General features: G+C 36.8%; 1 protein-coding gene across 1 annotated transcript; it reads right to left on the bottom strand.

Moving 5' to 3' along the window:
- Nucleotides 1–3,468: 3,468 nt before the first annotated feature.
- On the bottom strand, nucleotides 3,469–6,481 carry LOC149819240 (mitochondrial carnitine/acylcarnitine carrier-like protein). Its single transcript, XM_089984302.1, has 2 exons — nucleotides 6,090–6,481; nucleotides 3,469–4,134 (listed from the first exon to the last, which is right to left on the bottom strand). Exons 1-2 carry the CDS (start codon nucleotides 6,479–6,481, stop codon nucleotides 3,636–3,638), a joined length of 891 nt encoding a protein of 296 aa, XP_089840428.1. The 3' UTR covers nucleotides 3,469–3,635.
- Nucleotides 6,482–12,869: the final 6,388 nt, after the last annotated feature.

The raw sequence follows: 12,869 nt of genomic DNA, 5'->3' as shown, positions 1-12,869 counted from the left end.
TGAATCCTGGCTGTCTGACACATTCAATGCAGCCAGTGCTTGAGGGATGTCTGAAGCTTAGTATGAATGGTTGAAGCGGTGATAGCATTTGATGGCGTTGTGATTCAGCTTAAAGCAACTTTGGCAAATTATTTTCTCTTTACGCTCATTTGAATTCTTGGACTGAGAACTATTGTTGGGATCTGGATTCAGAGGAGTATTCTGTTGTCCAATTTGGACAAAGCCGCGTCCACGTGAAGAGAAGGAAGAGTTTCTTCTTTTTCCTTGTCCGTAATAATGCCCTTGTTTTTTAGAATAAAATGCTGCATTTTGGTTCATAGCAGGTTGATTGGTATTCGAATTAAGAGATTTCCTTGTCTCATGTCCTTGAAGAAGGGTGACCAGGCGAACATAAGACGGTATGGGTGGTTTCAACATGGCGGTAACAAAGGACTCGTAATCATGTCCTAAGCCATTTAATAAAGAGAAAACCTTGTGTTCATCAGTTTGAGGATTACCGATTGCTGCGAGTTTATCACATATTCCTTTAAACAGAGCAATGTATTCGGCCATAGTCATGCTGCCCTTCCGACAAGTTTGCATATTCTGTATAAGAAAGCATTCTCTCTCTTGAGAGTCGAGAGCAAAATTGTCTTCCAGAGTTTTTCAAAGTTGTTGGGTGGATTCTATCCCAACGGCAAAACCCAGAACTTCTTCTGACAGAGTCCCGGTGATCCAACCTCTCAACAGTCTATCTGATTTGCGCCACGCAGCATATTCAGGATTTTCGACACGAGAATCGTTGTCATCGGCTGTGAAGCGAGGAGGTAAATCCTGATTGCCCTCAATGAAACTTTGCAAGTCTTGCGACTCAATGAGTCTCATCATTTGAGTTTGCTATAGAAGGTAGTTGGTATGGGATAGTTTTATAGAAACGAAGTTGGCTACGTTCAAGGTAGAAGGGTACAAGAATTTGGTCTGGCTTGCCATAGAGAACAAACACCGAACTTTCGCAATTCGGTTTTATGGCTTTGATACCATAAACGAAATAAGAAGATAATGGGACGAATGTACGTGGTTCGGCGTATTGCTTACATCCACGGTAGAAGATAAACTTAAACTTTATTGAGCCTTTTGTTTGCATTTTATATTGCTATCATTGCCCTATTGGCCGCTGTCAATCTCCACCAAATGTGGATCTGCAACAGATTTAGGATCAATATTAAGACGGTTGCTGGGATCTTTCTTATGAGGATGGATTTGCATATCAGAACTGGATATGGCAAGTTTATCTTCAACTGTATCACTATGCATATACAGTGCGAGATTATCGCTGATGATATGCCTAACTCATCTTTCTTCTTAAAAAAAAAAACATGAACACCCGAAGAGGGCCACGGTCAATGTGACACCTTTTAGCTTATAGCTAGACGTTGGAACCATAACATTGGTTTCTTCTAATTATAAAAGAAAAAAAAAATGACAATGACATAGATGGCACCAGAGTGGTCCAGTGCCCATGCACCCCTCCCCGAATGTTGTGCCCTTCCTGCCCCAATCCACCCACCCCCACCATCTCTCTCTTTATATATATATATATATACCATAACTTGGATTTCTAGCTCTGGCCTGAATGAAATTCACTAGGAACACTCATTTTGGTTAGTACAGGCTGAGTGAGAGAATTTTGGTTAGTATATGCTGTGAGAGAGAGAGAGAGAGAGAGAGAGAGAGAGAGAGAGAGAGCGAGAGAGAGAGAGAGAGAGAGAGAGAGAGAGAGAGAGAGAGAGAGAGAGAGAGAGAGAGAGATTACTCTAGAACATTTTTGAATTGATGTTTGAGTGGTAAGCTGGATGGCATCACTTCCTACTGTCTGTCTTGTAGCCGTGTGCTAAGGTTGCAATTTTTAAGCTTGGCTCATTCTTGTGGGGGCGCCGAGCCAAGTTCAAACTTACAATGAGCGAGCTAAAACGAGCCAAGCTGGGGCTGGCTTGTTTATAGAGAGAATACATTGTCTCAAAGTTATAGGTTTTAGGATTATATAAAAATAATTCTTTTTAAAACTGAAAGCACTAAGATTTTATCTCTAAACCTAAAACTAATACTACAACAGTTTGTTTTGCACTATATTACATGATGCAAAATATATTTATTTACTACTTAATGCGCTATATGAGCAGAGGCAAGCTAAACACATACTATTCATATTCAGTTTATCAAGCATCCTCTACGAGTTCAGATGAGCTCCGCATGAGCTGAGCCACGAACTTCACATCTTGTTTCCCAACCCTGACGCAAGAAATACTGAAAATAAAAAAAAATTGTTTCACCTAAAATATGAGAAAGCCTTGAGAGCCCTTCGCTTTACATTCTAATTTTTAATTATTTTAATGCCGAAGAACTCTTGTCGGAGTGAGAAATTGAAATTTTTTCATAAATCTTGTGTTTTTTCAGCAAAATCTTGGCAATAAAAAATAATTTTAAAAATATAAAAAATATTTTTATAAGAAAATATTAATAAAAATTATTTAAAAATAAAAATACACGGTTTTTCATGATAAATAGTTGTTTAAAATGTAAATATCATGTTTAAATCATGGTATTTATGTTTTTTCATAAATCTCATGATATTTTGAAAATCTCACGAGAAATTACCGTTTTCAACTTTCAGGCAATTTCTCGCTAGGGTCCAATGACCAATTTGGTGATTCACGCCTGGATCCAACAAGCGAACTTCTTAACAAAAATTGGACCTACCTGATTGGATAGCTGGATCAGGATCCAGTAAAGGCTGTCAAAGGCTAGACCCTTGCCCAACACAATTTGCCAGACTTTCCTGGGATCACTATATTCAGTAGCAGGATATCTCAAAGGCATGTGACCATTGAATTAAAGATTTCATCATGAATCTAAGTTAAAAGTAAGTGAGATACTGCAACAATTGTGTAAAAGCCACAAAGCAAACATCCAGGTTCTGCAAGTGTGAAGGGTCAAGGAGCAAGCAAGAAGAAAAGGCTGAGGTGACAGAATTCTAAGGCCAATCCATGTAGTTGGTATAAAGCTTGATTGATGATGATGATGAATCTTTATATTTCAATATGGTTTTGTTCACTATATATTCTTAACATTTTCATTTGTTGTAATTTTGCGAGAAGCCCGTAACAGTGGACGAGCAAATCATCTAATGTTATCAGACAAAGGTCCGCCACTGATTAGCCGCTGTCATGACAGCTGCTAATTGTCTGATATTTAACGCTGGATGCGCGTCCAGCGTTGAACTCGTTCACTCTTATAGGTTTTACGTACTTTTGCTGAAACTATCAGCACATAAACACTCTTTATCCACCATTTGCTTCAGAAGTTGGCCTAAGACCTGACCTGGAGCAAACATCTAGTTACATGAGAGGGATTGTACCAACTACCAAACTATCTTTTGAATGTGATCTTCAGGAACTTCACCAAAATGACTATCATGCACATCACTGAATAAAATGATTTGAATCATATATAATATCATCAGAAAAGTGTCTATGATGGAAAGGTACAAATACCAATTAGAATCAGAGCAACAAGAAAAATACCTTGAGAAAAGCATGCAAAGAAAATCATCCAGATGATTCACTGGGGAGCTTTGCCAAGAATATTGGACAAATATTTCAACCCAGGCTGGATCTTGTTACTTCGTATGCAAGAAAAATAGCAGCATTTGCTGGAACACTGCGTACCATTGCAGGTCCAAACCCTCTGTATAGCCCTTTCAACCCCTCTGCCCGAAGGATCTGCTTAAAGGCGTTCATGGCACCAGAATACTTGGGATTTTTATAGTCATCAACTTGAATCACACTCTTGACAACATCAGTTGGGTAAATTGATAGCCAGAAAGAAGCCCCAGCCAAACCTCCAGCAACCATCAAAGATCCTCTGCCAATGTTGGATGTGTCCTTCCCACCAGCAAGATATTGCTTAACCAATTCATACACACCAAACATGACAGCATTGCCAGGAAGCTCACGAACCAAGGTTGGAACAAGTCCTTTGAACAGACCCCTTGTACCTCCTTCAGATTTGAACACATGCTTGGCGACATCCATTGGTCCGTTGTACTTGGTGGCAACAGAAGCTCCGGCAGCACCCAACGCACTTTGTGCTTGCAACCTAAATTTTGTTGGCATTAAGAACTCCAGCAGTTCAGTAACATGCCGGACAACATATAAAAATTGAAGCAAATCGGGGAGTTGGATGATTAAAAATTATTATTTTTCTCGAGTTTATGCATTATTTTTCTTGTTTTTTCATTGTTGCTGTTTTGGTAGCATAATTTCGGTAGGAGTAACATAGTGTTTTTTCAGGAATCGAGGATTCTATTTACATCAAAGTGGTATCAGAGCGTTCCTTCGATTCACAAAAAAAAACTATGTTACACTACTTGTTAAAAGACCTGCTGATCCGAATTCCATGGTCAGAATTCCAGAATGATCTATATGATCTGTTCAGATAAGGATGATCCAAATGACAGTCATGCCAACTGTCGTGATTATCCAAATTAAGGGGATGCAAGTTGTTGTAACACAGAGATAGTAAGAAATGATCCAAATGACAGCCATGCCAAATTGTCGTGATTATCTAAGTGAAACCGAGCTCAAATGACAAATTGCAAGGGAATGTCGACACCCATGGTTTAAGAATGACTAAAGGGAAGAACCATTTGAAGACCCTACACTGAGTACACTCTATAGGAGTCTTGTAGGAGGTTTGCAGTATTTAACTATGATCCGACCAAATATTTCATTCTCTGTTAATTATGTAAGCCAATTTATGCAAATCCCTACTAAATTTAATTTCCAGTTGGTCAAGTGGATATTAAGATATATTCATGAGACTATTGAATATGGAATTCGGTTTCTTTCAAAGGCATCCTTAAATCTTTATGGATTTTCAGATGCTCACTAGGCTGGATGTCCCGTTACTCGAAGATCTACATCTGGGTTCTATAATTTTCTTAGAGCAAATTGTATCTCCTGGAGTGTAAAGAAACAATCAACCGTTGCTCGATTCAGTTGAGAGGCAGAGTATAGAGTTATGGCTTCTGCTACTGCAGAACTAACTTGGTTCACATTTATTTTTAAGGATATTTGATGCTATCTCAAAGATCCTCCTATCTTATTTTGTGATAATGTCCCAGCTCTCCAGAGTTCTATAAGTCGGCTTTCCACTCAAGAATGAAGCATGTAAAGATCATTTTGTTAGAGAGAAGGTGGCGATAGAAACTCTTATTACCAAATATATGGCATCATCCAATCAAGTTGCTGATATTTTTACTAAGCCACTCCCCCGACAATCTTTTAAGTAAATGAGAGTCAAACTTGGTCTCTGTTTAAAACCTGAGATCAGTTTGAGGGAGGTTGTTGAAAGACCTGCTGATCCCAATTCCAGACCTGCTGATCTGAATTCCAAAATGATCTGTATGATCTGTTCAGATAAGGATGATCCAAATGACAGCCATGCCAATTGTCGTGATTATCCAAATGAAGGGGATGCAAACTGCTGTATCACATGGATAGTAAGAAATGATCCAAATGACAGCCATGCCAACTGTCCTGATTATCCAAATGAAGGGGATGCAAGCTGCTGTAATACAGGGATAATAAGAAAAAGATTTACCAAGAGTAAACAAAAATAAGAATATACTTGTTAGTTACGTAAGCTACTTTTCCTTTTTTCTTGGAGATTTCTTAGGAAACTATTGTGTAAATATCTTCACATTTTATGCCTTGTAAATCTATTTATAAATTGTTCTCTCTGGACTCTATTAGAGAGAGTTTTAGCCGTGGATGTAGGATATTATTCTGAATCACGTAAATCTTGTTTTTTGTGTGTGATCAGTGTTGCTGTGAGAAAGAAAGAGAGTCTGAGAGGGTCGGATCTACATCGAGGTCCTTTGTTTATACTCCTACTCACGAAAACTAAGAAAAACAAGAAATGCGGAAAGAAATTGCATAAATTCAAGAAAAATAGCAAGTTTAATCATCCAACTCACCGATTTGCATAAAAAATAAATTTACTAAAGCCAGAGATCAAGGAAAGATTGAAGCATATGGAAGAGGAGTTGCCTGCATTTGATCAACTCAGTTGGACATGCCAGGAAGGAGACTGCAATACCGGCAGCAGCACCACATACCATCTGCTGCTGAACAGACAATGGCATGCCAGGTTCAGATCTGAGAAGTCCCTCCATCTGACCCCTTGCCGTAAAGAGAACTGCATTGAATGCAGCAACTGTAGCAAGTGGAGCACCCATGCCTTTGTACAGCCCCCTAGGCCCTTCTGCAGCTATAGTTTGCTTGACAGCATCAATAGCACCAGAATACTTGGGACGTTGACCAGGAAGTGGGGCTGGCTGGCTCTGGAGCTTCACCTTTATGGTGTCAAATGGGTGTCCAACGATAAGCTGTGCTGCCCCGCCCACGGTCCCAGCAGTCAAGTCCTTTGCAACGTCACCCATGGATAGGTTGATTGATGACAAAGTGTACTGATGCTATGATAATTCCCTAATTTATAAAGGAAAACCACTTATCATTCTTGAATCTTGATATAGGATAGTATAATGCTTTCTAAGTTCATTACAAGTATCAATAATGGCTTTACAATATTTTCCGTATGAAAATATTCATTCAGCCAAAATAAACTCTATCCACACCAGATTCAGAAACCAGCAATAGATCCCCCCAAAAAAGAAAAGGGTTGACATGGCAAAGCAAGAAAAATCACGTTCCACTGAAGCTGCAGAAGGAAAACATTTATTATTTTAAGACATCCCCACCAACTTACCAAGAGGAAATCAGAATCCAATATCTTCAGATTATGTTTGGATCAGTAAATCAGAATCTACTGAGGTGGTATCCCATGTGGTAAGCGGGGTCCTGTGCCAAGCTGAAGGCCCAGGTTCGAATCCCTATGCCACATGGGGCTTAAGAGATATCTGGTAGGGGTCTGCCTAACCCAAGTTTGCCTATAAAAAAAAAAGTAAACTATGTTTTCAAAATAAAGTAAAAGGAATGCATTGCATACAACAGGATACCAGCAGATGTTTAAAGTTTCTGCATTGTGAGAGATTGCATTTCCTATCAGCATGCTGGTCTATTGGGAAAAAGAGGAAGAAAGACAATGACATGACAAGCAAGTAGGTTGCAGACTCTTTTTGGTTGAGAACTCTCATAGCTACCTATAAATACGGCCTTGTACATAGAATAAGACTCACAAGGTGCCATCCCACAGAGGACTGGACCAGGAAACGTAACTATAATGAAAGGGATGGAAGAAGATGATGAAAAAAAATCATAGAAAAAAAACTTCACAGCTGAGAGATTCTTCGTCAGGGTGGCCACAAAAATTCTTGAGGTTTACACTCATCATTGTAAAACTTATCATTAATGGAGGAAAGGGATGGGAGAAGAAGATGAAAAAAATCACAGAATAAAGACTTCACAGCTGAGAGATTCTTCGTCAGGGAAGCCATAAAAATTCTTGAGGTTTAATTACACCCATCGTTGTGCAACTTATGTATCATTAATGGAGGAAAGGGATGGAAAAAGAAGATGAAAAAAATCACAGAAGCAAAACTTCACAGCTGAGAGATTCTTCGTTAGGGAAGCCATAAAAATTCTTGAGGTTTACACCCATCATTGTGCAACTTACACCCATCATTGTGCAACTTATGTTTCTCCAAGAGGTGTACAACTCTTGGTTATTATGAATAGGCCAAATGAACATATATCGGTGTGCTGCTTTTTCTTGTTTTTTCTTTTTCTCAATCCCTTCCAACCAAAAGTAAAGGTTAAAGTTTCTACTTAATATGGAATATCTCATACTTGTTCTTAAACATGAATAGCTGTTTACATTGTGCCTATAACACTCCTGTAGAATTCAATTCAAGTTGCCGGATGGTTGTTTCATAATGATGAGGAATTCTGTTCTTCTAGTGGCCCAACTCTGCAAATAATATTTGGGGCATATATATCATTTAGCATCTAGCTTTCCTTGCACACTCATGACAGTGTAAAATACCTTGCTTTTGTTGGGACCCACAATGGTGGTGGACATTACAGGATTTAAAATTCATTCCTCAAACAGAACCATTAGGGATGGCAGTGGACCGGGGATGGAGACAAGGTCCCTCGCTCCGCCCCGTCTCAAAATCCTGCCCTCCATCTTAGCTTTCATCCCTGCACGGGTTTTGATTTTAACTTTCATCCCTACTTCTATCCCCGTTTCATGCCTTCCGTCCCCAGTCCAAACTGGGCGAGGCGAGGTGGGGCCGGGCCCCATTTCCCCTTGGTCCACTGCCATCCTTGATGGGACGGGGACGAGGCGGGACGGGGGAAAGTGTAAGCCCATGCCTGTCTCCATCCCTGCACGGGTTTTGATTTTAACAGCCATCCCCGTTTTATGTCCTCCGTCCTCTATCCAAACAGGGTGAGGCGGGGCGGGCCCCTTTTCCCCCGGTCCACTGCCATCCGCACCACCTATGCTCTCATAATGTACAAAAGAAAAGAACAAAAGGAAACTTATCCATGTTATTCAATATCCCTCCTCCCCAACTCTGTTCAACTCCAGCAAACCAAATGCAAAAATGCTCCTAAAAAACATAATTGTAGAAGAGCTCTGCCTTTCCTTCTCAAAAGTAACGATGTCTTTGGAACTTAAAACCATTTTCTTCTTGCGTATAAAGTGAACAGAAATGATTTCGTCGCTAAATATAACGAAATACATATTGTTGTTCATCCAATGTAGCGGTAGTAGTAGTAGTAGTAGCAGTAGTAGTAGAAGAGACCAGAGGGAGAAGCAGCAGATATACCAAATATAATCATCCTCAAACTGCACCAACTACACAGCATCAACAGTTTAGTAGGAGCAAAAGAAAGGACAATACCGGGAAATCGGAAAATTCAAGCCGACAAATTCGCGTAGCTTTCTTCCATCTTCGAACATGATGAGAAATGGAAAAAGGAGAAAAACTTGAGTGCTTCCTCGTCCCTTACTCTTTGTATAAACAGAACAGAAAGAAATTACAAGTAGCTATTCCCGCCTGATATCAGTTTCCTATGAAACCCATTGTTTCGTGAGAAAACAGGTGGGCCCCAATATCAGTTTCGACTATCAACCCATGCCCAAAAGAGCACAACTTTCATGTGAAAGAGAACTTTTGCATGAAACAAAGTAACATGTGATAGAGGGAACTATCGGACAGGAACTTACATGTAGCATTATTTTGGCCAACCATGAGAAAAATGAGTTACATGTTTTAGAAATGAGTTACATGTTTCAAAAATGAGTTACATGTATGAACTTGAATTATGCAAAAAAAAAATGATGTTTTTGCAGACAACCGTAATTCAAATTGATAAATCGACAGATGGGTGCAACCAATTTTATAACCCCACTTGAGGTCAAATGAAATAGCTGAATGGTCAAGTTACACTAGGATATAAACAAGTGGGACTCGGGTTACTGAGTCAGACCTAACCACAGACAGATGGGATCAGCTAAAACCGAATTTGAACCCGACTAACTTAAAATCCAACATTTACATGTATTTGGATTTGGATTCTAGTTGGATTTGAATCTTAGTTAGACTCGGATTTGAATGCAGATGCAATATCTAATACCAATTCTGGATCCTACTTTGGCTACCGGATCCAGATCCGGGTCAGATGTCAGATAATTTCCTACCCATTGACATCCCTAACTCTATGGATAAGTGTTTGAATAAAAAATGTGGTGTTTTTTCATGAAAAAGTGCCAAAAGACGTGATATTTTGTCAGCCATCTAAAATGATAAACATTACCAACAGGGGCTCTCCCTTGTCTGGTAGGAGCAATTAGTGCACATGTTGCAAGTTCGAATCCCAATGGTATGGTTGTATAACTGGTAGGGGTCTACCTAACCCTAGCTTGCATAATAGGAGAAAAAATGATAAATATTGTGTGAAATTAATTTTTTGTTTTATTTTTGCAAATTTTTGTTTTTACTTTCTAGCTTAAGTTTAAACAAGTATTTTTCAATTAAAACTTGAAAAGATAAAAAATAAAAATAAAAACCGCAGCCTGAGGTACGAGGACTTGGTTGTCGTCCTCGAAGGTGTAAAATGCCATGGCTAGAACCCTCATGTTATGGGTAGGGTGGGCACGAGCTCATCTTGACCTAGAAAAATACCCAAAGGGGGTAATGGGTCAAAGTGGGTAGTGCCCACCCTGACCTGGAGTGGTGGGAGCTCGAGTGGCGAGTACCCTCCCTCTCTCTTGACTTTTTTGTGTGCCCCTCCTCCAACCCCACAGGCCATAGCACAAGCCCATCAGCCATCGGCCCATCGCCCACCTCACTTGAAGTCTTGAAGGGCTCCAGAGGCAGCCTCCGGAGCATGTTGCTACCGCTGCATACACAAGACTAAGTCCTCTCTCTCTCTCCTGCTTATGTTGGTGCCATGCATCCAGCCACCCACTACTTGTCAGTCTCTCCGACAGACGATAGAATTTCTTCTTTTCACATCTCTCTTTTTGGAATTAAGGTTTTTGGTGATTTTTTAATTAATAATTAATTAGTTTTTATTATGATTTTTTTTAAATTAACAAATGAAATTACGAAACTTGTTTGTTATGATTAGGATTTAAGTTTTCTATTTACTTTTTCTTAAATAATTGTATTTCACTAACTAGGGTTTAGGGTTTTGTGTTTTTTTCTCTCAATTAACATTTAGGTTTTTGGTAAGATAAATATTAATTAGTTATTTTTGTATTTTTTATTCAGCTTTAGACATGATCTGCATACTTGATTTTAGTTAGAAATTTGGGGTTTTATTATTATTTTTTGTTTCAATTAGCTTATGTATGAAAACTATGAATGATGTTTGCTAGGATTGAGGTTTTTATTTAGTTTTTTTTAAATAACATGAATACTTAATTAGGTTTTAGAGTTTTTTTTATTTTTCAAATAGCATTTATATTTATATTTTATTTTTAAATAAGATAAATATTTAATTTAGATATTTTTATATTTTTTAATTAACATTAAATATGATTTTACATGCTTGATCAATATAAATGCATAATTGATGATGTCAGAATTAGGGTTAAGATTTTATATTTGTTTAAATGACATGAATTTCAGATTATGCTTTTAGGGTGTTATGCATTTTTTCTTTTTAAGTAGCATTCAATATGAATAATGAATACGTGACTTTGGTTAGAACATAGAATTTTAGGGTTTATTTTTTTTCAATTAGCATAGATGAGAATTTCAGTTTTTTTTTTGTTTTAATTAGAATATATTTGTTTTTCAAATAGCAACAATCATAATTCCATCTTTGATTTTGATTATGGTTTGATGTTTTTTTATGCTTTTTTAATTTATTTTAGTATTCAATATACGTATATTCTATGGAGGTAGTTTGACCATTCAAATATTTTTGCAATATGGACATTGGATTGATATTTCATACTTTAGACTTCATTTATCAAAAGGCTCTAGGAGATTATATCAACAGGTCATTAACCCCATCGGTATGTTTACAAACTTGATTGTTTTCACTTTGCATATATTGAATATTTGAATTAATTTAATTCTTATTCACTTATTAAATACTTGTTACTTATTAACAAACATTAGTATGTTATTTTTTAGAAGTTTTATAAAAAAACTAGTTGGTTAGTGATTTGATTAGATAAATAATTAAATAGGTTTTATTTAATTATGTTAATATATAAATACACATTAATATTTTTATCATAAAATAAAATGAGTGTAATTTATGATAAATGATCTTTATTTTTATTCTTATTTAGTCTATTAATGTATAAAGATGGATAAATTTATTATAAGAAACCTATCTCTCATCAATCTTCTTTAATTAATAAAGACATAAGATATGACGAAGGAAAATCACATGAAAAATGAAGCCGAACAGAAATTCATCTAGCAAAATTATTTACAGATTCATGACTTCATATTCTTATTTCTGATTATCATCCCAATGAACAAGATAATGTTTATATAGAGTATCTTCATAAGGGTTCGTGACAACCTTGTAATCACAACTTTCAACAAAAGAGGATTTTAGATAAATTATGATGGTTTAGCAATGTTTAATTTGATAAGTATAAAGATTGGTTAAAGTATAACAAATATAAAGATATAACATTTTGCTTGTATTGTTAGCTTTTCAAGTCAAAAATGCACATATCAATGTAGTGGAGAAACATTTATTTTTTAAGGGTTTGATAATTAAAAAGAGAACAAGAAACTTGATGTACATGTTTGAGGGTTTTGACCGTCATCATAGTGGTGGATGAACTAAGTGAGAACTTAATGAAGCAAACACAACATATTCAAACTGTGTTTTACAAGCAATTTGATCATCAAATAAATGAATATTAAGTTCTCCTCAATGCAACAATTACCACAACCAGGTATTTGTTGAGGTAAAGATTGTTATTCTGTAAAGTACGATGAATATGAAGAATTTGTTAATAAAGAAAACTTTCTTAAGTTGAAGGTTTTTATAGATATTAATGATGATATAAAAAAATATTGTACTGCATGAAGCTTTAAAAAAATCTCAAGTTTGTATCACTTAACATACAAAAGGATGTTACTGGAGTCGTTGGTGTGAAAATAATTAAGAAACTTGAAGATGTATTCTTTTCTATTTTAATTGATGAATCTCAAGATATATGAGTTAAATAACACTTTATTATTGTTTTGTGATTTGTTAATCAATTAAGTAGTCGAGCAATTTTTAGAGTTTGTACATGTTTGTGACATAAGTGCTATATTTTTTAAAGCATTAGTTGATGATGTATTCTCTAAACATAGGTTAAGCCTAACAAAATTATGT

The sequence above is a fragment of the Nuphar pumila genome, chromosome 13 (assembly GCF_984573655.1).
Source record: "Nuphar pumila chromosome 13, dmNupPumi1.hap1.1, whole genome shotgun sequence".
In the NCBI taxonomy this organism is placed as follows: domain Eukaryota; kingdom Viridiplantae; phylum Streptophyta; class Magnoliopsida; order Nymphaeales; family Nymphaeaceae; genus Nuphar; species Nuphar pumila.
This window is presented reverse-complemented; position numbering and strand designations above follow the sequence as displayed.

What these genes read in the sequence shown, in the direction of transcription:
- LOC149819240 (XM_089984302.1), bottom strand. Translation starts at nt 6,481, where the DNA reads ATGGGTGACGTTGCAAAGGACTTGACTGCTGGGACCGTGGGCGGGGCA. An exon ending in ACTGAGTTGATCAAATGCAG is followed by an intron (nt 4,135 to 6,089) that starts GCAACTCCTCTT and finishes AACAAAATTTAG; the next exon opens with GTTGCAAGCACAAAGTGCGT.